This window comes from Myotis yumanensis, unplaced genomic scaffold (genome assembly GCF_028538775.1).
Source record: "Myotis yumanensis isolate MYYU_CA2020_CCGP unplaced genomic scaffold, mMyoYum1.0.hap1 SCAF_2, whole genome shotgun sequence".
Classification (NCBI taxonomy): Eukaryota; Metazoa; Chordata; class Mammalia; order Chiroptera; family Vespertilionidae; genus Myotis; species Myotis yumanensis.
This window is the reverse complement of record NW_027223753.1, coordinates 26,089,931-26,116,816: the sequence shown is the minus strand read 5'-3', so window position 1 is coordinate 26,116,816 and position 26,886 is coordinate 26,089,931. Positions and strand designations below refer to the sequence as shown.

Sequence of the window (26,886 nt, the reverse complement as noted above, 5' to 3'; positions counted from 1 at the left end):
GATTGTCTAACCCAGGGGTGGGCAAACTTTTTGACTCGAGGGCCACAGTGGGTTCTTAAACTGGACCGGAGGGCCGGAACAAAAGCATGGATGGAGTGTTTGTGTGAACTAATATAAATTCAAAGTAAACATCATTACATAAAAGGGTACGGTCTTTTTTTTTTTAGTTTTATTCATTTCAAACTGGCCGGATCCGGCCCGCGGACCGTAGTTTGCCCACGGCTGGTCTAACCACTATGCTGTCCGCCTGAAATTAATAGAAAACCATATGGACTGTAAACTGTAATGTAAAAACAAATCCAATGGCTCCGTCCACTTTATTCCCGATCCCTCTCCCCACTTGTCTCCATTTCTGCTGCTACCAGCCCCCCAGCCCTCACCTGGACACTGGCTGCCGGGGCCTCTCTGGCTTCCCTTCACTCTTGCCCCCACAGCTTACACATCTCGCTGCAGTCAGGGTGTGCTTATGCATACAATAAATAAAGCTCTTACTTACAACAGTTGAGATGTAGAAAAACTTGCAAAGGTACTTGTACAGAGAATTCCCCTATACCCAACGCAGTGTCCCCCGGGAAATGTTAAATCTCAATTACGATGGTGCATTTGTCACAACGAATGGGCCGGTATTGATACCTTCTTAACTCAACAGCACGATTTATTCCGATTTCATTCGTTTCCCAGGTCCCTTTCCTCTCCAGGACCCCACCCAGGACCCCAAGAGCACGGAGTCATGACGCCTCGGGCCCTCTGGGCTGTGCAGTTCTCAGGCGGCCCCGTTGTTGATGGCCTTGCCGGTCGGGCATTCTGCAGGCTGCCCTTCAATTGGGTTTGTCTGATGTTTTTCTCATGGCGACACGGGGCCGTGGGTTTGGGGAGAAGACCCCCGAGGAGAAGAGTCTCCCACCCCCCATCCAGGGTACACAGAGCCCAGTGAGTGTCCATGGGAACCTTGGTCGCCTGGCTGAGGTGGTGCTGGTCAGCTTTCCCACCGTCCAGTTCCCTCCCCTCCCCCTGCACACTGTCCGGGGAAGCCAGTCACCGAGGGCTGCCCACACTAGGGATGGGAGTGATGCCACACCTCCGTGAGGGCTCTTCTATGAAAAGCTAACTCAGACCCTACTGCCCTCCACTGCTGTGCAATTCAAGAAGCTCCCTAAAAGCTCCACCCCTTCCGCTGGCTCACCCTGACTCCTGCCGCTGCCTGCCTCTCAGCTCCTCTCCCTCCGACCTCTCCCTGACCCCTGCTCCAGCCCTGTGGCCCCTGATGTAGTCACACAGGATCCGGGGCCACCTTCGGCTTTCTATGCCCACTGCCTGGGATACAGGAGGCTCCGCCCCTAAACACCTGGTGGACGGATGAAGGCCTGAATCCTCCTGCCACAGGCGAGAGAACGAAGGCTTGGAGGGTAAGTAACCTGCCAAGGTCCCAGTCAGAAAGCTGCAGAGCTGGGGTGCAACCGGACCCCTGATCAGAGCCCGGGAGGAGGTTCGCTGCCTGACCCCGGCCTTACCGTCCTCTGTTTCCACGTAGAGGCGGAGTCCCAGGTCCCTGCTACGGTTCAACAACCCGTGGTCACTGGCTGCTGTCACGTCCAGCACCAGCCAGCCCTCGTCCTCAGCTCGGAGCGTCTGAAGATCCAAAAAGAACAAGTCAGACTCCCTGTGGATACGAAAGAACAATTAACCGAAGCCGGCACAGCTGCCTTCGTGTTTCCTGTGCCCACCTGGGGACCACTGCTGGGGCGTCGGCCCTCCTGGCCCTGAGCTGGGCGCCTCACTGCCTCATCTCACCGCATCTGCCGTAGAAAGGTGCTGCCGCCCCCGTGGACAGATGGGGAAACTGAGGCTTGGGAGCTCGGTGACCCGTCCAAGGTCCCACAGCCAGGACAGCAGGGAGGGGATGGAAGCCAGGGTGCCAGGGCCTCGGGCCAAGCATCTTCCTCTTGGAGGGTGTGCTCCCAGGAAGCCCCCTTCCGTCCCCCCAGCCCTGGGCCGACACACCCACAGAGTTTGACCGGGAGGCGGCGTGTGGGCAGGCACCTGTTGGCCCGCTCTCTGACCACCTCGAACATGCTGACGTGGAGGGTCCTGTTGAGCAGGTGGGTGCTGGGCAGCTTGTAAATCCGGAACTCGGCAGCTGTGACCGCCTCCCCCGCCGGGATCTGGGTCAGGTCAAAGCGGAACTCCTTCCAGGGGGGCTCCTGGTGGCCCAGGGAGCGGTCGAGCTCCACTGCAAGACAAAGCGGGCTGTTCGCTCCTGGCTCTGGGCTCGGGCTCCAGGGTGGCAGGGCCCATGGGAACCAGGGGCCGGGACAGCCTGGGAGAGGCATTTCCTCCCTGGGGAACGGGCTTGCCCACAGGCTCTGCCCCCAGTGCTGAGAGGCCCCGGAGCCCGGTAGTGAGGTGCCCAGCACAGCACCTGACGCACAGTGGGGCCAACAAGGGCAGCTTCCATTTCTGCCCCAAGCCTCCGACCCAGCAGGTCCAGCCCCGCCCCCTCTGTCTCTGGGCCCACAGATGAGGCAGAGAGGACAGGTCCCTCCTCTGAGAGATGGACGTCACACCCAAGGAGAAGAGGCCAAGTGGTGGCAGGGCCATGACTGAGTGCACTTCAGAGCCCACCAGGTGTGTGGATGGGACGTGGGACGGTGAGCGCTCACAGCTGACACTGGAGCTGGGCCTTGAGGGGTGACAGTGAATTTACCACGAGGTCACGGGACAAGAATGCTGCCGAGGAAGGGACCAGTGTGAGCAAAGGCCTGGAGCTGAGAGATGACAGCACAGACAGGGAGACAACAGCCATAAAACACAGCGAAGGGTGAAAGGGTGGCAGGGTCCTCTCGGAGCAGGTGAAGGAGGAGGGAGGCCAGAGGGAGAGATGGAAAGAAACAAGAAGCAAGGTGGGAGTGACAGCTCCTGGGGAGGCCCAGTCAGTGCGGGGAGTCAGAGGTCCCATGGTGTGGTGGGATCTGGGTGGGCTTCCTGGAGGAGGTGACATCTGAACTGGCCTCAAAGGATGGGATGACGGAGTCTTGGCAGGTGGGGAGGTGGCAGGGAGGGCTTTCTAGGCAGAGGGGACGTTGAATGCACAGGTTGAGTGGGCCAGGGCCACCTACAGATCAGAGGGGTGGGGTACGGGCTGTGAGTCTGGCGGTGGCCTGACTGGGGAGAGTTGGAGTTCCGGCCTAGGAGCATGGCTGTGCCTCTGGCCAGTGGAAGGCCAGGGTTCCGGGGCAGCAGGGAGCAGGGTGTGGTGTGGGAGCTGTGCGTGGAGGTGGGGTGAAGCATGGGCTGGAGGGGGACCCGAGGTGGCTCCGTTGCGGGGCCTGGTCCAATACTTCGGGCAAGAGGCCGCTTGTGCAGAATTAATCCCACATGCCCAGCTGCCGGAAATGCCCAGGACAGTATATTTAGGGCCGTCTCACTTTAGCCTTCTGTCACTTTCAAACACTAAAAATCTGTGTTTCCGGAAAGCAGGGGCGGGAGCCGCCCAGCACCTTCCCCCAAACCCAGCACTGAGATTTTAATGACACGTCTGAGAGTCTTTTTAAAGAGTCTCTCTCTGGCTACTGGGCTCAGTGACCACAAGTCACCAGGCTGGTGGCAGAGGCGGATGTGGGGAGCACGTCCTGTCCTCGTGGTGGGAACCTGGTCCAGGGAGGGCCGGGCAAACAGCTGTGCTGGGTGGGGCCAGCAGACACACATGTTTGGGCAGGAGATGAGTGTTTCATTCCCAGACCAGGGAGGAGAGGAAATAGAATGTCCATCACCAGACAGGAAGCTGGACACGCAGCAAATGCCCACGGGGAGCCAGGCTGTTTCAGAGACACGGGCGGCACCGGGTCCTCCGCACAGGCCAAGAGCGTGGAGGGCAGGGTCCTCGCAGACACACGACTCGCACAACTTTGGTGACAATTCCCGCGGATTCAGGGACCACACAGACCGAGCCCATCACGGGGCCGTGTAAGAGTCCCGGGTCCGCGGGACGGAACAGGCCCAGGCTGCTGGCTGTCACAGGGTGTGGCACGGAGAGTGGAGGCGTGTCGTTCCTTCACACCCTTCAGCGGATGGACCCTCTCAAAGCACCGCTATGTGCATCTGTCCCCAGGCACAGTGGGGCAGACGGGTGGGTCACCGGGCCTCTGTCTGCAGGCCTGAGGCTGATTTCCATGTTGGATCGGGGACTGAGGGAACCAGCCGCACACCTGCCAGCTCCGCGTGGGCACCACGCCGTGCGGCCTCCTCCCCTTGCTGGGTCAAGAGCACCTTGTTCACTTTAACAGACTCTCATTCCAAACTTCCGTCCTGCGTTTTGATAAACCAGCAGGAGCTCCAGCTCAGGAAACGGCCCCCCTGGCTGCTCCCGGCAAGGCCCGGGAAGACGGGAAACTTTTAGGAAAAGAATGCGTTTTATCAGAAACATAAAACTTTCTGGGCTCTCGCATTAAACCAGACATTACTGTAACTGGCCAAAGGGCGTGCCCCCTCTCTTTGCTGGAACTCTGTGGACGTAGAGTTTTTCAGAGGTTGCTCCTCTGGGTTGGAGAAGATATTTCTCCTCAAAAGCTGAGTGAAGAACAGTATTTGATGGGACCTGGAGTTTCCCCTGTGGTGGTTCCTGGGCAGGCTGCCCTGCACTGCGAAGGGTAGATGCCTGGCCTGTAGCCGGAGCTTCTGGTCCCAGCCTCCCAGCACTTTCCCTGTGTGGGCTCAGTCTCCTCATCTGTGAGGTGGGGACACTGGGAGCCTTTCCATGCAGGGCTGTGAAGGGCTTTGTAAAGGGCAGGGATAGTGAGATAGGAGCCCCCTCTTCCCCAGGCGGCAGGGACGGGTGCTGGCCTGCCATTTCTGAACTTAATTGGTGCATCAAAGGGACAACATCCTGCCAGCACCATCAGGAGGTTCATGTGTGAGACTCAAGAGCCCCGGGGGAGAAAACGGAGCCATTCGATTTCCGTTTCTGAATAAAAGTATGAAAGGAAGATTATAGACCATCAGTGTATCCATTCAGCTGAGAGGCATTTGGATGGCTTCCAGGTGCCTCCTCTTCACCGGGCTGGCCTTCGTCAAGGCGTCTGATCCTCGGGGCCTCAGTATCCACATCTGAAAAAGCCCTCTGGACACCACGTCAGATGAAACTGTCAAAAGCCAGGTTTGCTACTATAGCGGGCTTTAAAGTATAGTAAAGTTACTTCAGTTCTTTATCGGTGATGGTCCAGCAAGTACTTCTAACACATTGTTCAAGAGTATTCCCTTTCCGGTATCTCTTCATGCGCAGCCTCCACCTTCCCCATCACCAGGGTCTGGAGTCTCCCAAAGACGCCCAGGCCCGGGGAGGTGGCCCCTCAGCAATGCCCTGGGGCCATCGCCCCAATTCTGGCTCAGGCACAAAGCAGAAACGGACCCTTTCTTCATGAAAGTGCTGAAGACCCTCAACATCAAGCTCAAAGGGCAGAGATCGCCACACACTCTGCTCCCACGTTTCCACACACGGAGAGGGAACGCAGACGTTCTCACCCCTGTGTGGGCTCCTTCCACTGCAGGGGGCCGCCCCCACCCTTGTTGGACTTGGCCCGTGGCTGCTCCCCACCCTGCTGCTATTGCTTGATGATCCTCAGAGGGAATTTATGGGAAAAGCCAAGGTCTGTACAACGTGATTTCTCGGGCTTTCCCAGTATACAATTTTGCTGCTGGTTGTGGGGTTTCAAAGTTCATTCCAGGTCCCCTGGCAGGTTCAGACGGGCTGGGCAGGGGGTGCTCCCTGCCTGGCCTCTGTTCTGGATCCCAGCCACCTGAGTATGTCCTGCCAGCAGTCCTCTCTCCGTGGTGGCACTGGTGGGGGCCGGGAACCACTGCGTTTGGAGCTAGGTTTCTGGGCAGTAAATTATGTCCCCCATCTGCAAATTCTGGGGGGCACCTAATTTCCCCTCTGGGCACGTGACAGACAACTTCTGACTATGCCGCCTTCTCATGCACTGGAGGCTTTCTAAGAGCACTCGCTCTTTCCTGGTCACATCCAGGAATATTCACTCATTCATTCATTCATTTGACACGTTTGAAAGCAGTGCTTATTGAATGCGAGCCGCTAGGCCTGGGGAAACTGCAGACAAGCTGGACCAGCCGGCCGCCAGCGAGTGTGTAGTAGGCGGGAAGTCAGGTAGCAAACACGAAAGTAAACAAACATGGTTTCTGTATGTGATGAGCGCCATGAAGGATATGGGTGGCATTGGGGACAGGACGGGGGTGGGGGGGGGTGGGACTCACTTTATGTTGTAATAGTTTTAGATTATTTAGATTTAGAGAAAAGTTGTTGGAAGAATAGTACACAGACTTCCTATATGTTCTTTGCCCAGCTTCCCCTGGTGATAACGCCTTCCACAAGCAAACCATAGTGTACTTATCAAAACCAGGAAATTGATATTGGTGCAATACCATGAACTAAATATTGACTTTTTCTTGCATTTTACCAGTTTTCCCACTAATGTGCCTTTTCTGTTCCAGGAGCCAATTCAGGATCCCACGGCGCATTCAGGTGTTTTGTCCTCTGTGACAATTGCTGTCTTTCCTTGTCTTCCATGACCTTGGCCCTTTGGAGGAGCACTGGTCAGCCACCTTGTTGCATGTCCCCCCTGTGAGTCTATCCGATGCTTTCTTATTAGACACGATTGAAATCATGGATTGTGGAGGAGAATGCCACAGAAGTGAGGTCTCCTTCCAACTACATCAAATTGTAGAACAAAGTAAACAACATGTTAATGTAATGTAATGTAATGTAATGTAAAAATAAAATAGAAATACAAAATTTAAGATGTAAGTAAACCATCCTAACAGGTTTGGCTCAGTGGATAGAGCGTCCGCCTGTGGACTGAAGAGTCCCGGGTTCGATTCCGATCAAGAGCACATGCCTGGGGTGCAGGCTCGCTCAATCCCCCAGTAGGGGGCGTGCAGGAGGCAGCCGATCAATTATTCTTGATTTTCATCATTAATGTTTCTATCTCTCTCCCTCTCCCTTCCTCTCTGAAATCAATAAAAATATATTTTAAAAAAAAATATAAGTAAAACCTAAAATCCTAAATTTGAATTGGAAATATTAGTTTGAGGTCATGATTTTTTTCCTCATAGAAAACACATATTCCCTGGCTTTGCCTACTGAAAACGCCTAGAAACGGTGGCCACGCAGGGGCAGTGGGAGCCCTCATGCCCAGAGAGCAGTGGCAGGGACCCACTTCACCACATGACAGGGGGCTTTGGCAGAGTCGCCGATTTCCCACCCAGGGCAGGAAATGCATGAGCAGAGCCTGGGACATCGCACCAGAAAGCAAGAAGCTCTCAGAAACTCCTAGGAGAGGTACACGCACTCAGAAGCCAACTGGGCGAGGCTTCGTAATGGCCAAACAGGACAGTTTGAGTATCGAAGAGAATAACCCCCGCAGCACTGTGACTAGCCATCGGTTCGCCGCCCTCATCAGTAAGCATTTTGCGTTGGACCCGATTTCTCACGCTTGGCGCTGCCCACCTTTTGGGCCAGACCCCTGCTGTGGGACTGCCCTGAGTGCGGCGGAAGGTTGGCAGCATCCCCAGTGTCTGCCCACAGGGGCCTTCTCCGGCCGAGTTCTAACAAGCAAAATGTCTCTGGAGAGTGCCAAGCATCTGGGAGGCTGAGACCCTCTGCCAGGAGTCAGTTCATCATCCCAAACCTGGTAAACGAGGGGGGAAATAGTCAAGTTTGGAGGAGGAAAGGGACCAGTCATGTAAAGAGGTGGAAGAGGCCCAGGCCGTGTGGCTCAGTTGGTGAGCATCATCCCATCCACCACGAAGGCCACTTGTTAAGCTCCCTGTCTTCCAGGGGCCCCGTCCCCCCAAAGGCTCCTGGTCCCCAGGACAGTGGCTCAGGGCCCAGCACCCCAGCTGTGGGCTAGGGCACTGCTGCTGGTCTGGGAGAGGCTGCCTGTCACGGTGTCTCCATCAGAGGCCACGCATGTGTTTCACTTTCCTGTGGGACTTGCCGGCCCTGAGGCAGAGGGCAGCTCAGGGCCCCGGAGGCGGACGGGCTGGGCCTGTCTGGCTGGTCCTATCGGTAACTGAGGCCGACGGGCCCACTTCAGACCTAAAACAGACGCAGGTCCCCTCGGCCGGTGCAGGCCCACGGGGGAGCCGAGGAATTGATCACCTATCGATTCTGCATCCTGAGGGCTTCCTCCCACCAGAAATCTCAGCGCTGCCGAGAGGAGCCCCAGGTTGCATGGCTGCGGTATTTTTAGTCAGTTCTCATTACTGACTTTTTTCAGAGCTCTTTCCATAAATGGCTCTGCACACATAATTACCCATCCGGACCTCAGCCGGCTTCAGACCCCAAATTACAGGGACACCGCACACGCCACCACATCAAGCCTGCCAAGGCCAAAAATAGATCCAAGGGGATGTGCGCCAGGGGGATGCGAGTCCTCCAGTTCAGACCCGGAAAGCACTGAACTGTGGGCGTTTCCCAGAAAGATGTGGTCACATCTCGGGGACACTCCTCTCTCCCGCGGGGAATGTGTTCCCTGAGGAGGTGGCCGCCTGTGCCTCCACTCTGTGCTCACCCCTGGAGGAGCCCCCATCGGGAGGCAGGGGGTGGGCACATTCTTTGGTCAGAGCTGCAAAAGCCTTCAGGGCAACGCTGCATAGATGGGGAAACTGAGGCCCAGAAGGGCAGAGACTTGCCAGGGGTCACAGGTCAGGTAAGGGTCCTTCACATGGACTCTCAGACTCGAGCTGCTATAAAGTGAGTGGCCCTGGGTTCCTCTGGGCGGCAACACTGGGACGGGGTCACCTGTCTTCAAGGTTCTTCCGTCAACAGGTGCCCAGAGATGCCTGCTGCAGCCACCCCCCTCCCAGCAGGACCCTGCAGGGACCCGGGATCCCAGGGGAGGACCCAGGGACATGCTGCACCCACTGTCAGTTTCTGAAAAGACAGAGAGCGCTGGCCCTGCTCTCCCCACCGCCAGGCCAGGCTCCTTCCCCAGGTCCCGGCCCTGCCTCCCGCTGAATTCCTCTCCTTCACCTTTGCCCACAGAGATGGCAGAGGGGGCAGGAGGGAACATGAAGAGTCAGATTTGGTCCCTGCTCCCAGGTGGTTCATGGTCTCCTGGGGAGGAGGATAAAGAGGGTAGACACACCCCTGATCTACAGGCAGAAAGTGACTAACAACCAGGAAGCATGGGGGCTCTAACCATGGAAGGAGCCTGGCTCTTTGGGAGGAGTGGGGCTGGGAAGAGTCAGGTTTATGGAAACCCCTGTTTACCCACTTTAAAAACAGACATGGAGGTGAGTGTAGTCTATGCAGAGGGTATAACACGAGCAAAGGCACTGAAGTAGGACTAATGTATCAACCAGCTCCCATCTATGAAGTTCCGCCCGTGAGGCGGGCATCCAGCTGGCCTCACTGCACGTTTCGCTTAGTCCTACACAACCCGGAAGGTAGGCCTCGTGCACCTTAAAGGTGTCTTAAGAGTGAGGAAGTGAGGGTCAGAGACTCTAATCTAAAAGGAACCTGTGTAAAGTCTCACGGCTCCCAAATGGCAGAGTCGGGAATGAGCACCCGGTTTGATTCAGCCACGGAGGGATGAGTCCAAGGATGCTCAGAGCAGCTTTATTCATAACCGAAACCAGAAACAAGCCACGTGTCCATCAGTAAGAATGGATCCAGGTGGTGTGGTCATGCAACGCCATACAATTCATTTACGTATAAAAAATAACTACAGATACAACATCGTGGGTGAATCTCAACAATATTATGTTGAGTGAAAAATGCAGAGGGTATAACACACAAGACTATGCACTGTATGATTCCATTCACATGAACTTCAAAGAACAGGCCAAATGAACGTGTGGTGACAGGAATGAGAAGGTGGCTGCCTGAGGGGATGGCTGGTAGGACTCCCGGGGCACTCGTGTCATAAGTGCCTGTGTGGTCTGAATTTTGCGTAATGAGCATGTGTTATTTCTGTAAATCCCCAAACAATAGACACTTTAAAAACAGGATTCTCAGTTTACAACGTACATTCAGTCCAGTCCGGTTCAGAGGCCCTTACTGGACCTAATGATGGGCCAGGCCTCAGGTGGGTGGAGAGGCAGCTTCTACGTAGGAGAAGAGCAGAGGCTGTGCAGGCAGGGAGACCACCTGCTGTGTGGCCTTGGGAAAATCAAGGAACGTCTCTGAGCCTCATTCTTCTCCTTAACACACATGTGACAGGAGCTATGAGATGGCAGTGAAGGGACAGATGTGGAGGTCTGGGCTGAGGTCACCCCTGGGTGCCATCTCACATAGTCCCTGAGCAGCCCCTTAGGGTGGGTACCGTGAGCATCTCCATTTTACAGAAGAGGAAACTGAGGTTCTGAGAGGTGGACTGGAAAGTCCAGATCACACTGAGAGTAGGTGGCGGAGTCCAGATGCAAACTCTGTCTGGGTCCCAGGTCAGAACCCTGAGCCCCGTCCTGTCTACTCCCCGATGTCCATCCCTCCTGTGTCCAGATGGGGGGTCACTGTCTAGACTTGACAGCCACCTCCGTGGCTCCTGTGTTTGTCACTTGTCTTTCCCACTACAAGGCCAGGCCCACCAGGGCAGGGACTTTGCTTTGTTCACTGTCATATCTCAGTAACTACAACTGTGCCTGGCACAGAGCAGGTGCCACATGACCATTTGTTGAGTGAATTAGTAGAAAAAAATGAAAGAATTCCCCAGTGAAGAACCAAAGAACCTGGCCTGGGGCTCATGGAGGTAAAGAGTCAGCCCTTCAAGGTCACAGGGTTGAGTAGGACCTGGGCCAGATCCCCCACTCCCAGCAAGCCCCGCCTCTCCCAAATACAACAGCCTGTTTGTCAACACCGCTGTCACCCGAGACCCAGGAAGAAATCAGTCTGGTGCAGGGAAGGGTCAGGACAAAAGTGAAGATGGCTCCATTCGTTTCTGGCTGGACTTCTGCCTGCAGTGCTGTTCCTGCCTCAGTTTCTCAATGGAAGATGAGCCCCTGTCACCTGCTCACATGCGGTGGAGGATTCAGGAGGAACAGAATTGGTCCTTCCTGCCTCTTTGCTCCTCAGGAGGGGCTGGGTCGACCTGAGATGCCCGAGGTGCAGCCAGTCACACCCATGTGCAGAGGGAATGGGGTCGTGTTGTAAGAAGGTACCACCGACAGAGCCTTAAGGTCAGAGCTGGGAGGCCCCTCATTTTTCTGACACCATCACTGTAGACTAGACAAGAGACCAGATGCCCAGAGAAGAGAAGGAGCCTGACCCAGGAGGTGGAGAAATCCATGGCAGCCCCGACAGGACAAGACACTGGTGTTGCCTTCTCTCCCGTCGCTGAGCCCAGGTGACACCAGAGGCAGGCTGTCTTCCCCAAGTAGATATCGATTTGTCCCCATTACAGTTTCCTGGCCATGGGAAGCCAAGATTCTACATGGATGAGATTGACAGACAGGCCAGGTAGGGCCACCAGCTCTGACCACAGCGCTGGCCTCCTAACACAGGCACTGTCCATCATGACATGGGCTCCAGACGTATCTGCTCAGACAGAAGGCCTGGACCATGTGCTGGAGGCCTGTGACAAGTTCATGGCCACTGGGTCCCACAAACTGCCACTGATGGTCAGGGACCTGGCCAGCACCAGGCCTGGCTTCCCAGGAGCCAGATGAGGCCGATAGGAGAGGTGGAGCAGGAGGCAGCAGGTGTGGGAGCCGGGGCGTGGGAGCTGATAGCACAGCGACTCTGCTATTAGACTCCATGTGGCTCAGGGGCCTGGGGCCTGGGCCTCCAAACAAGAAAAGAGTCCTGCTAGGTGTCTAATCCCCACATCAGTCTAGGTAATTACCAGTTAAAACCACTCTCACTGAGAGTTCTACTAGTGCAATTAGTATGTCAGAATAAAGAAGTCGCTCTGACAGGTGGCTGGGCCCGCCCACAGCTGGGCTTCCACTGAACAAGGACCAGCTTGTTGATCCCACAGGCCTTAGATCTTATGAAACACACAGAGACGGTGGAGGAAGAAGCTGGGGTTTGGAATCCTCAGCCTAGATGATGACATGGACATGCTGTGTGGCCTGGGCTGGCCATTCAACCTCTCTGAGCCCATGAAATGAGGCTGGTAACACAGCTTTGCACAGCGCTGCATGGATGAAACAAGGAGTTCTAGAGCTATGGACGTTCAAATGCTAGTTTTTATCCTAAGAATTCGTGGAAATGCCTTTGGCTGGCTTTTAAAATCTGTTTCTGGGTTTCACATGCGTATAAGACACATGGGGGCGTTCCCCTCACATCTGAACCAGGGCTGGGCAGTAGCTGGGAGGGACCAGAGTCAGTGATGAGGCTCAGATTCATCCTCAAAGAGCGGCTGACTTTCTGCTCCTCCCAAGTATCAACCAATCACACCAGGACTCTGAGGATGCTCTGATCACCTGGGGCCCCTTTTATAAGGAGGGGCCTGTGGCTCAGAGAGGGGAGGGACTTGCCTAAGGTCACACAGCAGAGTCAGAGTGGGCCAGGTCTTCCTGAGCTCAGGGCCCTGCTTGATCCACGGCAGCAGCTCCCATTAGGGCTGTGCACGCCTTGACCCAGGGGACGCTGGTTGAAGCAGGACATGGGCTGGGCGGTGACTCACTCTAGGAGATGGCTCCCTTGGGGGCATTTTCCCTGTGACTCCATCCACAGCTCTTCTTGGTCCCGAGCCCTGGGTCAGCTTGTCCCCAGTACAGAGGTCCAGCCTCGGTTCCACATACTCTCTGTCCCTCGTCCCCACCATGCCCTCTAACCAGGAAGGCAGCATCCAGACCCCAGTGACCCAAGTCCTGTGCCTGGCACTGGGCTCTCTGCAGAAGTTAACAGCTGCCTCCTACTGCTCATTGCCCCCCTCAGCCCACCATCAGCCCTCCTTGGCTGTGCCCTCTTCCTGCCCTCCTACAGGAAGCAAATGGCTGAGGACCTCACAGTTCCTGCTGCTGCTCCATCCCCTGGTTCCTCTGCCTGGGCCACTCTGAAAGCTCCCTCCACCCTGAGAGACTGGTGCCCCGACAGCAGACATGTCCTTACGGACCAGAAGTAGGGCCAAGCAACCTGGGCCTGCCCTGGCTGGGCCGCAGAGAGGCCCTGCTATCCTGGCTGTGACAATGCCTCTCCCAGCCTCACTGTCCTCATCTGGGATGAATGTCACGGCTGGTAACTGGGCTCTTGGGAGGACTGGGAGAGGCTGTGGGTGGAGGGAGGCTGGTGGCCTTGGCAAGGTCCTCTCCCTGCTCTCAGCCCCTCAGCTCTCCCCACCTCCCCACCTCGAGCCAAGCTGCAGTTCTTGGGTCCCCAGGTCCAGAGTCCAGGCCCCTGCCCATCACTGGCCACACACAGGAGGCAGAGGGAACGGGGGACATGATTGAACATTAAGGAGAGTTTAGTAATGGAAAAGGTATTTCTGAGAACTTTAAGGGTAAATGGCTCCAGATTTGGCTGCAGAGAGGGAAAGCTGGGCTTTGCCTGGGAGAACAATGAGGGTCCAAGCTGCCCATCGGGCCATTGCACAGGCCTGGACACACTGCATGTGAAGCGCATCCCAGGCTCTGGGCGTGGTGACAGGACACAGTCTGCCCCACTGAGCTGAGGCTGCACCTTCCCACCTGGTTCTGACAGCCACACCCCGCCTACAGGCTGCCGGGAGCTGCTGTGGACTCAGGACACCGGGTCCTCCCTCCGCTCTGGTCATTTTGGTGATGTGACGGCTGCTCTACAGTGAACTTTGTCCCCCTCCTCCTACTGCCTTGATCACAGGACAGCATGGCAGCCTATTTACTCATCGTCTCCCAGGACCGGACTGTTTTCCTGGCACTGCCCAGGTCCACCTGACGGCACATGATTCCTACCTTTGGGTGTGTTTGGGGGCGGATGACTGTACTCGCCCTGGGACTCGAATTCCTGCGTCTGCCCCGCCCCACCCACAGCTCACGGACCCCCCACCCTTAGACCTGGCCCCGCTGACCCGGGCAGCCCCCACTCCCCTGCGGGGCCCTGTCCACCACACGGTCACTCCTGGCTCACCGCCGGGGCACCCACTGTCCGAGACTGGGCACTGTCCCCTGCAGCCCGTGCTCCTGCCGAGGGGCCACCCTGGGGGCGCCCGGACCCGGCTGGCTTCCCACGCGCGCAGCCTCGCGGAGGTCCCCGGGTCCCCGCGGATCACCGCCGCCCACGCGGCCCCGCACTCACCCATGTTGACGAAGCTCATGACCAGGTCGGCCCGGCCCAGGCGCCGCTCGCGAGGGCCCCCGTCCTCGTCGTCGTCGCCGGCCATGGCGTGGTAGAGGTCCAGCATGAAGAGCGGCGCGGACGCGGGCAGCCGGGCGGCGGCGGGCGGCGCGCGGGGCCGGGGGCGCCCGGGCAGCCCGAGCACCGCCAGGATCTCGCGCTGCAGGTCGCGGCGCTCGCGCGGCCCCAGACGGCGGGGCGGGCCGCCGGTTGGGGGGCGCGGGCCGGGGCCGCCGCCGCTCAGCGCGCACAGCGCCAGCCCCAGGAGCCACAGCGGCCCGGGGCGCGCGGCCATGGCGGGCGGGACGCCGCGCTCACCCGACGCGCATCCGCTTCGCCACGGTCCGGGGCTGAGGCTCCCCCGACGGCGCGCGGCGGGCCGCGCTGGGGCCGCGGGACAGGACGGGCGGGAGGTGCCCGCGGCGCAGCGCCGTCCCCAGAGAACCCGCGGGCACCTGTCGGGGCTCTGGGCCGGTGGCGTGGACGCCAACACCTGCGGCAGCAGCCACTCGGGGACTGCGGGCCGCCGGCTAATGTGTCTGCCGCCGCCGTGCCCTGCAGCCGGGCCGCCGACGAGGCCGCGCCGTCCAGGCGCTCGGGGAGGTGCGGACCCACGAGCGCCGCTCAGCACAACCCGCCGGCTCTGCCGCGCGCCCCGCGGCCGCCAGGTCCAGCGCCCGGCCTTCGGGCCCCGCCCCCTCCGGGCCTGGCCAATGGGGGCGCGGGGAGGGGGCGGGGCCAAGGCCCAGAGCCCACCTTCGCGGTGAGAGCTCGGAGTTGTAATTGATGTTGTGGGCGGTGCGTCCGGGAGACGCGACCCGGTGGGTGGTGGGCAGGTCCGACCCGGGAAACACAGCTCAGCTGTCGGGGTCGGCAGGGTCGTCCCGGGCTGCACTCGCAGCCGGTGGCCACGCCATCGGGCGGTTCGGGCCCGCTGTCCGAGGGCTCCAGGGTAGCGGCCGGGTCAGGAGAAACCGAGAACCTGCGCTTCCGCAGGGCGTGTCCTTGCGCGCCCTCCCGCGGGCGGGAGTCCCGGGTCTGGGTCTGGGTCTGGCCAGCGAGGGACCCGGCAGCCCCGCCTTGGTGCGCTGTGCAGCCCCAGAAGCCTCAGTCCCGTCTGGAAGGGCCCCGTAGGTGCCAGCCAGGCCCGCAGAGTGGGCGCTTGCTTCGGCCAGCACAACCGGCCCAATGTCCCGCCACTGCAGCTCCTGGACGGCCTCCTGGCGCCTTCCCCGCAGTCCTTTGGGCGCGCCGCTTAGAGTTTCTCCTTCCCGGAAGCCTGCTCTATCGCTGCTGCGGGGACCCCCACCTCCTGGCTCTTGCTGGTCCAGCTCGCGCTATGCCTGCTACTGACCCTGGTGCACCCGCCTCCAGCCCTGCCAAGGAGCTCTGGGACCCTCCCCAGGCCTGGGAGCCGCCTTTGCGCCATCTTAATTGTCAAGGCCCCCCGTGGCTTGCAAGAGGAGGCTCCTCAGGGGAACTCCAGGATTGACTAGTGTGGAGAGAAAGGGGTCACACACTAACCCTGACAGTCAGGGGAGGCCCGCACGCGAGCCTTCAAACCGAAAGTAACCACCTAGGATGGTCTGAACATAAACATTCCCAAGAGTTGGCGACGGCTTGTAGTCACATCCTAGCTATTCCTGTAGTTTCCTTGATTTGACAAAGGTCAATCTATGTAAGTGAGCCTGTGTATTGTCTTTTTGCATAAAATAACATACCTTTGAAATGTCAGAGTAATTTCCTTTTCCACATACCCCCCCACCCCATGTCACACCCACACCTGTTATCTTCTTCCCCAAATACCATTTCTATGTGCTGTGTTAATTACGAGCTATCCTGTACCCACCAATGTAAAAGAAGTGTTTTACTTTTTATCCAATCCCAGAGATTTCCCCTGCGTTGCTTTCTCCCACTCCTTAATCTGCCATCAATGAATTTCATGTATCCCATTTTTATGTTTCCTTTGATTCTAATGTATAAAACAAGCTACAAAACTGCCAGTAACCAGAAAATTTTTCTCAATTTGTTGAATTTTTGCTTCCTAGCAATTGTCGCCAGTTTGACGCAAATAAACATTAAAATTCTCTCCAGGTTTGGATATTCCTTATGTCGATACCAGTTCCCTTACGCACAGCCTGCTCTTCTCTAGGCGCGTTCTCCATACATTTGTTCATTTATGTTAAGGTGCTGTGCTGAGGGCAAGTACCTCCTAGACCAGCGGTTCTCAACCTGTGGGTCGTGACCCCTTTGGCGGTCGAACGACCCTTTCACAGGGGTCGCCTAAGACCATCCTGCATATCAGATATTTACATTACGATTCATAACAGTAGCAACATTACAGTTATGAAGTAGCAACGAAAATAATTTTATGGTTGGGTCACAACATGAGGAACTGTATTTAAAGGGCCAGAAGGTTGAGAACCACTGTCCTAGACTGAGCTCAGAAGGCTGGAAGGAATTGGTTGGGACGACAGGAAAGGTCAGTGGGAGGGAAGTGTTCCAGGAAGAGGAAATAGTTTAAGGCCATGAGATTGAAGGGAGCATAACAATGGCAGGTAACTACTTGTACTCACACCTGCCAGGTATGGCCTGTATCACTTCTTCCACACTCACACATTTAAACCCCTTTTAACACATGAGGAGACTGAGGCACACAAGGTCAAGGGCTTTCCCCTTATCACACCGCAGTGGAGCTGGGTGGGGCAGGTGTGCTGCTCAGTAGAGCCTGGAGAACCTGGGGGTCACATGGCAAGGCTGAGGGTGAGGCTGGAGGGGTTGGCAAGCCTTCGCCACAAAAGGCCTTGCGGGGAGGCCAGATGAGGACACCACACCGTTACGGTGACCCGATGTGGATTCAAGATTGAACCTCAAAATAAATGATGTCCAATAAAATTCACATTTTTCCATGATCACTTCAAACTTTAAAAAATAACAAATCTTAAATCTAAACAATCATTTGCTAGAGCCTTAAGCCCATGCCTAGTCTGCCTGCCTTTTACCCAAACAGATAAATTTCCAGTTTGTGAATCTGGATGAGAAAGCTGCAGATTAGCCCTTGAAAATGCCTGGGGCCAGACCAGAGCCTGGATGCAGAGGGAACTAGGGATCGGAGGGAGGGACACTGGAGTCAGGCCCACAGTACAGTAGTGGGCAAGGGTGTAGAACAGTGGTTCTCAACCTTGGCTGCACATTAGAATCACCTGGGAATCTTTTTAAAAAATTGTTTCTTTGTTACTAATGTTGTGGCCCCACCCCCTACAAGGCCAAAGTTAACAGAACCTCTTCAGATTTCATTACCTCTTTAGCTTGAACTAACTGAAATCAACTGAGGTCCCCACCCCATAACAAAGAAACAGAATTTCCGGAGGATGAGGCCCAGAAATCAGGATTTTAAAAAGATTCCCAGGTGATTCTAATGTGCAGCCAAGGTTGAGAACCACTGGTGTAGAGGGATGACAATGATCCTCTAATGGTGATGGGGTGAAGGGCAGAGACACTGGCTAGGAGGCTGAATCCACAGGACTTGGTGACTGCACGCAGAGGCAGGGGGCAGAGTCAGAGGGTGTCCCCGTGTCAGGCTTGGTCAGGGTCTCTGAAGCTCCTGCCCTTCACTGTCGTCCTCCGTGTCCCAGGGCATCCCTAGGCACCGCTCCCCCTCCCCCCGCTTGAGTCCACATCGTTTGGGGACTGGGATGCAGCCTGTAATTCCCAGGTTGTATATTGCCCAATGCTGGGCTTCCAGCTAGACTGCAAACAGCCCGGGGGGTGGTGCACTGATTCTTGTAATGGCAGAATTCATCTCAAGAGTGGAGATAGCTTTGTTCTTTACCCCCCCCCCCCCCCCCCCGCCCCTAACAAGGGTGATAAATGAGCAGTCTTTTCTGAAGGCAGAATGAAGGTTGTGCTCTGAAAGAGGGCTGGCAAATGCCTGGAAGGGAAGAGGAAGTTGGGTGGTGATGAGTGGAATCCTGGAACTGGAAGGTGACTGAGGTAGGGAAGGCTTCTTGGAGAAAGTGCATTAAACAAGGGCTTTCCCCAGCCACTTGGCAACTCTGTGACCTTGGGCAAGTTGCTTAACCTCGCTCAGGCTGTTTCTCGCCTATAAGTGGGGCTCCCGATTGTAGGATTGTGATGGGAATTAAATGAGAATGTCATCAGGTAAAACAGGGACTGGCATACAGTAAGCACTCAATAAATGTTAGCTATCCTACTCATCCTCTACACACCAAGCTTGCATTACTTATTTAGCACTTGTCCCAGAACCGTAACTTTACTTTAACCTCTTTTCTGGTATCCTTATATTCCCCACAGGCTTGCACACAGGTGTCTGCTGGATGGAAATATACTTTCTGAAGATTCCACCAGTAGCTGAGCTTTGTCGCAACTGAGTATGGAAAACCTGTGCCCTTGTTGAAAAACAAGTGCCCGTGGTCCACTCTGAACAGATGGAGACAAGGCTGTTTTCAGCATGTTTCTGCAGCCAGGAGGCAGAGGGGGACACAACTTTGGGTGAAAACGCTATCCTACACGAAGTCCTGGCGTCTTAGTTACTCGATTCCATGGAGAACAGAGTAAGCACGTCCTTCAGAAGCTGCCAGGCTGCAGGTCCCTTTGACTCTGGGTATTTAGTCTCAAACAGCTTTGGCAAACACGGTCCATTTGACCAAATTCCCGAATCACAAGAGTGTGGCCTAGTGAGTAAACAGGTGTCCGAGTTTGAACCGCTCTGGTTTTCTGTTTATTTCCTAGGCCAGTGGTCGGCAAACTGCGGCTTGCGAGCCACATGTGGCTCTTTGGCCCCTTGAGTGTGGCTCTTCCACAAAATACTGACTTCTGCGCACGGGCCACGAAGTTTCAATTGCACTGTTCGCGCGCCCGCACGTCGTATTTGTGGAAGAGCCACACTCAAGGGGCCAAAGAGCCGCATGTGGCTTGAGAGCCGCAGTTTGCCGACCACGGGCCTAGGCTAATTCCCATGTTGCGGTCAGTATTTGGCTATTGTAGTTATAAAGCCAACGAGGGGCTGCAGGAAACAGAACTGTAGGACTTGAATCGAGTCAAAGGTTAGAATCACGGTCCATGTTGACCATTTATTCGTCCTGTGACCTCAGGCAAAACCCTTTCTCATCCCAGTTTCTTCCCATGTAAAACAAAGGAGTTAGATTTGATGACCAATTTTGCTCCCACCTCTGAAATTCTGTCATTTAAGCAGAGATCTCAGTATACTGTAGGAAACTGGCCCCTCTGTCTCAAACCCCAGGATCTCTGTGATTTTTTTCTTTTAATCCTCACCCGAGGATATTTTTCCATTGATTTTTAGAGAGAGTGGAAGGGAGGGAGAGAGACACAGAGGGAAACATCTATGTATGAGACACATCAATTGGTTGCCTCCTGCATGCATCCTGACTGGGGCTGGGATAGACTGCAACCCAGGTACATGCCCTAAACCTGAATCGAACCTGGGACCCTTCAGTCCACAGGCTGACGCTCTATCCACTGAGCCATAGCAGCGAGGGCAGGATCTCTGTGATTTCCAACATAGAAATCTTCTTACATATTGGTATTTTTTTAATCACTTAAGTGGGGCAGATTCCCTACAGGTTTACATTAATAGCATGATTATTTCTTTGTTGCCTTGTTAAATGAAATTGATAAAATAAACAAGAAAAAATCTATTAATAAGCTCCATAATTTATCCATCACAACATTTTGATTCCAATAATGCATTCAAGTACCAAAAACACAATCAGATCCCAGAATAACATGTTATATATAAGGGAATGGTTGAAAAGAAAATCAGGAAATATAAAATGTTAGTTACTGCAAGCAATTTTAATACAAAAGTGTCTTGTTTTTAAACAGTTCATTGGTAGAGCTTCAGTTTCTGCCTCAATTAAAACCAATTGAGATAATCACACAGCAACGTGGTCGGAGCTGAAGAGGAACAGCAGCTAAAGAAGGAGCCCAGACAGCTCCTCTTCATGGTCACTTGGTCAGTTGACTTTATTACGCACAAAAAAGACGGAAGCCAACGGGGCTTGTTAACAGTGTGCTGGTGAGCTCCTTGAAAGGATGAGCTAGTGTTCTATGTCCATATTTTCAGAACTGGCTTGTGGGATTCATTCCTCCGTTTGTGGGAAGTTGATCGACCATGTAAATAAATAGCAAAAAGTGCAGATAAACAAATCTATCTTTCAGAAGCCATCAAGGAATCTCCCCTTGCCAAGGCCTGGGTGTCCTGGTGAGCACAGGAGTTATTGGTGGCCGGGCTGGACAGGAGGTTAGAAACCAGGACTATTAAAAATCCCGATGTTCTGAGTTTTCTGAGCAGTTAGTTACATTCACCCCTGAATTCTAGCAGCTATGTGTCAGAGACAGTATTGCAGTGGAGTCCTTTTGCTGTATCATGTGCAAATGTTACCTAGATGAGGTTCCCTCTCTTCAGCTAAAATCACACATTAAAAACAATGAAAAAAGCAATTAGAAGTGTCCTCCCCTCAGTTCTCACTAATTGAGGTGTCTGTGATTTACAAAAAAAGAGTTCCTTAAACACTGCAGGAGTCTTACTTTTTAAATATAATTTATCTTGCTGAGACAGCAAGTCAAGTTTATAAAGAAGATGCATTTAGGAATAATCCTAAAAGATAAAGCAGGTTTATAACCCTGCGCATACAGAAACCCTACTTAGTGGCTTTTTTTCTTTCTTTTTTAAATACATATTCCCATCTTGACCTTTTCATTTGTTTTTCTCAAATATTTCATTTCTGGGCCCCATCCATTTTAGGGTTACCAGGAGGCAAATTTTATCTACATAAATATTCACATGAAAATAGTAACTTACAAAAAGAAAAAAAATAAGGCAGCTTCATAACACAATTATTCTTTTACACTTTTAACAATATACCTTCTCCCGTTCAGAATAAATATACACCCAAAGAATGCATGGAGCAGGATTCAGAGGACAGAGGCTCGGGTGCTGATAGTGTTATCGCTTGGGGCCCGGAGTCCTGGGGGAGGCAGCGGTGGTCTTCTTGGACATGGTTGGGATTTTGGAAGGCTTGCTCAGCCCCCTCCTGGAGCTGCCCTGGCCACCGGCCGCACTGCTTTCTGAAGTATCTGAACAAGCAGACTGCGTCTCTAAAAGGTCAAAGTCAGAGGCATCGCTTCCTCTCCGGCTGCTGGCTCGACTCCCGGCTCGACTTCCAGCCCGGCTCCCAGGGCGACTGGCTGACTTTTTGGGGTCTGGAATTTAAGAATAAAGCAGTAGCCTTAGCAGAGATGTCAGGTTCTGAACCTAATACCATGTAGCCTTGGGCAAATCAGAGCCTTTCTAGACCCCGGTCTCCTCATTAACACAGAAGAGGCTGAAACCGTCTCTGGGTCTGTGATTCACTTAAGCCTGCCTCCTGAGGATCAGAAACCAGCTTTTCTCAGCAGCACTACTCAGCTGGCCCACGGAGTGTCCAGCAGGGTTCCAGCTGGAGTAACACATGGGTAGACTAAGAATGGGCCAAAGAGATGGCAAGTACAGTATATGGGATCTCTCTCTGACTCTCAGCTCACCAGCAGCAAGCATAAATGTGGGCTGTTGGAAAAATTACTAGCAAACTGCCCGCCCCAACACTGACTGGGCTTCTGAGAAGGCCCTGCTTCAAGAGGCCCTTTCTTCCTCTTACAATCTCTTTTTTTTTTTTTTTTTTTTAAAAATATATTTTATTGATTTTTTACAGAGAGGAAGGGAGAGAGATAGAGAGTTAGAAACATCGATGAGAGAGAAACATCGATCAGCTGCCTCCTGCACATCTCCCACTGGGGATGCGCCCGCAACCCAGTTACATGCCCTTGACCGGAATCGAACCTGGGACCCCTCAGTCCGCAGGCCGACGCTCTATCCACTGAGCCAAACAAGAGGTTTCGGCCTCTTACAATCTCTTATCTTTACATTTCTGATTAAGAACAGGGGGTCTGGCTTTGACTGAAAGTGCTCTCTGAAGGCAAATCTGAGCCAGCTGCAGTGACAGGAGAAAAAGTGCAGGTCAGCAGGTGTGCAGGTCTGTCTTTCTGGGCATCACACCAAGTGCTACTCTCAGGATCTGCTCCCTGGGCAGCAGTGAAGTGAGGGGCTGCTGCTTCCAAATTCCCAGCCTGGCCCCCTCCCATCTCCATCCCAGTGCACAGGTACTTACCTGCCCGGGTAGTTTTGGCACCTGTGGAGGCTGGGGAAGAACTATTGCTAGTGTCACCAGCAAGGGAAGTTCGACTAGAATGGAAAGCTGGTGTTGGCCGTTTCAACTTGCTGCCTGATGATGGAATAACCTTAAAAAAATAAAAAGATTTTACTTACTTGGTGAAATCTTTGATAGAAATTCAATTTAAAAACTTAAAAGGTTTCCTTATGTTTAATTGATTGAAAAAGCAAATTAAAAGTCCAGGAAAACAAGGATTTATTTTGGAAGAGTCCTGGGTCATGTATTTTGACGATTCCCAAAATAAAGGTTCATGTTCCAATTTAAAATTTCAAAATGCTTCCAATACCTATTAACTTACTGACAAATTTCTACTGAAAATGGGGGAGGGGGAACCCACAAATAGTAAAAGCACAGCACTTAAAAGGGATTGCAATATGGTGAATAAGTAAAAGAAAAAAATCCAAACAATTCTAAGTATGAATGTTTTCGGGTTAGAAATGTGAAGTATGAGTTCTGGCCCCAAATATTTAATATGCACTCTCTGTCACTAGGTAGGTACAGCAACTTCAGTCAAGTTAAGATCTTTCAGGCTTTTTGAAAAATATATGTTTTTATTGATTTCAGAGAGTAAGGGAGAGGGAGAGAAAGAAACATCAATGATGAGAGAGAATCACTGATCAGCTGCCTCCTGCACACCCCCTGCAGGCCTACTGGAGATCGAGCCCACAACCCAGGCATGTGTCCTGACTGGGAATCGAACAGGGGACCTCTTGGCTCATGGGTTGACACTCAATCACTAAGCCACACTGGCCGGGTTGAGTGTTTGTTTTTAAAGACAGTAGCAGACTTAATCTGGAGAAAGACTACTTTAAAACTGTTTTAAGCATCATTTCATGCCAGTGCATACTATTCTAATTTTTCCTTGAAATCAATTGGGCAATTGTTTTCCAGGACCTTTAAGATGTTTATACCAATAGGAGTAAAGCAACCCATTTCATTGTGATTCTTGTATTTCTTTAATTTATAAAGCAGCAGCAGAAGCGACAGAGAGTGATTAACATTCAAGCACAAAGGCTCCTGGCCCACACAGAAGGAAGAGCACCAGTTTCAGAAGCTACCGCTGTGAACATGCTGCTGGGAGGCCAAGCCCTAGAGACCCTGGGCTGGGAGTCATCAGGTGGGGCCTGGCTGCAGAACACCAATAGGTAAGGAAAGATGAAACCTTGAAATGAAACGAAAGGTAAAACCTTCAGAATAAACAAAAGGCTGATCTAGCAGAATCCTATGAGAATTTGTAGTGCATAATTAAAACATTTAAAATTTTAGAACTTTTAAAACTTCCACAAAACTGGAGCCATTAGGAAGAAGAGAAGCAAGACAAGCAGTTTGAGCCTGGGGGTTTTAGCAGAAGTGTCCCCAGATCATGTTCTAAACCAGCGTGGAGCGGATGCATCCCAGAGCAGCAGTCCATTCACGGGCACTGGTTCTTGGATTCCCGGTTTCTCTGGCTGAGCGTCACATGACAAGGCAGTGCTATCTTGTGAGGCACAAGAACCCAAAGTTTTCCCGGAGAAGCTAGAATGCAAATTGTCCTGCTATCAGACAAGCCGCTAGTCTCTGTTTTGTTTCTGAAACACTGCTCTTCCAAATGCTTGGGTATTTTAATGAGTACATGTGAACACGCTTAATTGTTCATGTATATTCAAATCAAGGCTACAGAAACCCAAGTGCCTAGGCCAGGAAATCCAGAAGCTAAACTCTGAGCCTCAGAGCATCGTTTGCTGATACTGGGGGCTTGGCAGCACCCACACCTCAAACCAGCACGGTGACGCCAACCACTCTCCTGTTCTCAGCAAAGATAGGAGACTGCTGAACATGCACCGTAGGTGAATTTCAAGTGTTCATAACTCGTCTGGGTATCTGATTATTGGAGACTCCAAGAGGCCTGATTATAAAAAATATCACTAAACAAATCACTAGGCACGACCAATGTTTATCACCCTGAACAAGTACTATTTGAGACTGAAAGTTATTAAACAGTCCAGTTTTAGGCATCTCTTACTTATCTCCAATGTTGATGACTGAGTTAGAAACACTGAAAAACATCTCACTAGATGAATCAGCTGTGAGAGAAGCACGGCGAGGACGGAGAGAGCACGGGCTCCGCCAGGAGAGCAGCCGGGCGCGCTCTCGGCCTCAGCCAGGGCCCCGTCTTGACTGTGTCCTTAGTCAGCAGGCCATACTCTACCTCGGGGCTGGGCAGCTGGAGGTCAGGATAATGGCTGTCCCTGACTGGGGTGCCAGCTTTACTGTTTACCAACCAGGGTTTGTCATAACAGCGAGAGAACTGAAGTGGCGTCTGCGAAATGGAAATCCAAAGGGAAGGATGGGAAACATTGAAAATGGAACAGAAAGGGAGCAAATTGGGAACATAAAATAAATAAATAAATGAATAAATGAATAAATAAATAAATAAAAGATACCAAATTTTAAAAGAAACAGAAAACAAAATAAAATGCATATCAGTCCGACGGATGAGATGGACCAGGCAGAAAGGCACTAGCAGTCTTCACACATAACCTGTCTTAACAACAAACTTATCCATTAGCCCCAGCTGCATGGACAGTGCCAGGGTTTTCAAAATCAGTAACTGGCTGCACTCAACTTCACACTGAGATCATGTTGAAAAAAGTGCTTCTGACCTAATGCCCTTAGCACATATTTTAACAAATGTGCCTTTGTTGTCATCTTGTTGCAGGCCCTGTATTTTTGCACCGCTAGGCCTGGTCAGCCTGGTGTAGGGGAACTTGGCCCATACAACTTCATGTTCTCCTCCTCACGGGAGCCTTTCAGAGGCTACACTGAACAATGAACATCTGCACAGTTGGGGCTGGGAAGGCGCCATGGTGGTGGTGAGCACGTACCTTGGTACCACTGGCTGGGGTGGCCGGAGAAGACGGCATGGAGGTACAGCTGTGGTTGCTCTGACTAGCGCTGGAGCTGGAGCGGGTAGGAGAAGCTGCTCGGGAAGATGGTTTGGACCTTCGACCCCGAGACCGGAAAGGGGTCATTCCCTGGGATGCTCCCTCAGGTAGGATGAATTTCTCTCTAAGTTCAATGTTAGTTCTACCTCGTGCTAAAAAGGGAATAAACACACACAGACACAATGTCAGTTAATCTTAAAAAATATGTCTTTGATGGTCATATAGCTGCCTGACCCCATGATAAGTTCTATAAGTTATAGATTTAGTACCATGTTTAGATCCTTCTAAAATAGAGATAAATTCATGAGCTATCAGCTTGTCATGACCCTTACCCACAGCAGTCATTACCCAAGAAGCCCCCTGGTTTGCTACAATAAAAACACCTTTGCATACAAAGTGCCATTACATTCTGCTGTCACAGCGGGCCTGGCCACTGTCCCCTGGGCGAGGGAGAGCAGGCGCAGCAGTTCCAGCCTTGGTGGTGAAACCAAACCCTCTTTTCTCTCTCACAGGACATGTGTACTTTTTGCTCAGCTTTTGCAAGATACACGGCAACGAAATAGTGGAGAAAAACAGATCTCTCTTCTATTGAATTGTTAGTAACGATCCTAAAAAAAGGGGTCCAGGAACTCGGATGGTAGAAAGATGAGGACAGAATCATTAAGAAGTAAACATGTGAGGGAAGAGAGAGATCAAACCATGTACAAAACCTGCCAGTCAGGAACCGTTAAGTCAAAAACCAAAAGTGGTAAGAAGCTGAAGGACGTCCGTGAGGGGGAGAGGGTCAAGGTGGGAAGTCTGGAAACAGCACTGAAGGCACAGGTGCTGTCCATGGCTTTGAGCTGTGAGCCAGATTCAGTCAGAAGATACCAACACGAATGTTGAATGGGAAAGATACTACTAAGTCTAAAGAAACAATTCCCCTGGAGTATGTTCAATTACTTCTCACTGAAAGGTGTTATCCTGCAATAACCTCCACCTCCTCATCCACCTAAACTGCTCGCTACTACATAGATCTAACAAGTGGAAAAGCCAGGGGAAAGGGAACTATTATAAACAAAACATGTGTGGTTCCTTCCTATATTAGGGTTCTTACTGTGGCTAGAAACTACAAGTTTAGAAGATTGTAAGTGATTGTTTGTGCCCACTCAACTCATCTCCAAAATTTTAGACCAATGTACATGCTCCAAAATATAGTATGAGCATATTCAATTTACAATGCTCTCTGTATGAGGGAGGAGGGAGGAAACGAGAACACACATGTATGAGTGCAAAATCCTGCCAACATGCAGGCAGCACAGCTCTCTGCTGCTGTGATGTGCACGTGGGGCCTTGCTGACGGCTCTCTCCTTGAAACCCTCCCTCCCTTGGCTCCCAGGACACCGCTCGCCCGCTTCTCTTCCTTCCCCCTCCTGCCCACTTCTCCAGCGCTGACATCCCCTGG

At 53.0% G+C, this 26,886-nt stretch overlaps 2 protein-coding genes across 9 annotated transcripts in view; both read right to left on the bottom strand.

Annotated features, from left to right (window-relative positions):
• Window positions 1–14,561, bottom strand: part of LOC139003210 (bone morphogenetic protein 8B) — a 28,876-nt gene extending 14,315 nt beyond the window's left edge. The window contains exons 1-3 of the mRNA XM_070404787.1: window positions 14,228–14,561; window positions 2,041–2,230; window positions 1,512–1,660 (exon numbers count right to left, since the gene is read on the bottom strand). Of these exons, the coding sequence (XP_070260888.1) occupies window positions 1,512–1,660; window positions 2,041–2,230; window positions 14,228–14,561 (673 nt within the window). The remainder of the gene's footprint in view (window positions 1–1,511; window positions 1,661–2,040; window positions 2,231–14,227) is intronic.
• Window positions 14,562–19,940: 5,379 nt separating this feature from the next.
• Window positions 19,941–26,886, bottom strand: part of MACF1 (microtubule actin crosslinking factor 1) — a 342,009-nt gene continuing 335,063 nt past the window's right edge. For 4 of the 8 annotated variants that reach the window (XM_070404781.1, XM_070404779.1, XM_070404785.1 and 1 more), the window contains 4 exons: window positions 25,383–25,594; window positions 24,707–24,817; window positions 22,456–22,585; window positions 19,941–21,511 (listed from right to left, as the gene is read on the bottom strand). In XM_070404781.1, the coding sequence (XP_070260882.1) occupies window positions 21,255–21,511; window positions 22,456–22,585; window positions 24,707–24,817; window positions 25,383–25,594 (710 nt within the window). In that variant the 3' untranslated portion in view covers window positions 19,941–21,254. The remainder of the gene's footprint in view (window positions 21,512–22,455; window positions 22,586–24,706; window positions 24,818–25,382; window positions 25,595–26,886) is intronic. The other 4 variants (XM_070404782.1, XM_070404783.1, XM_070404784.1 and 1 more) reach the window with 1 other exon arrangement.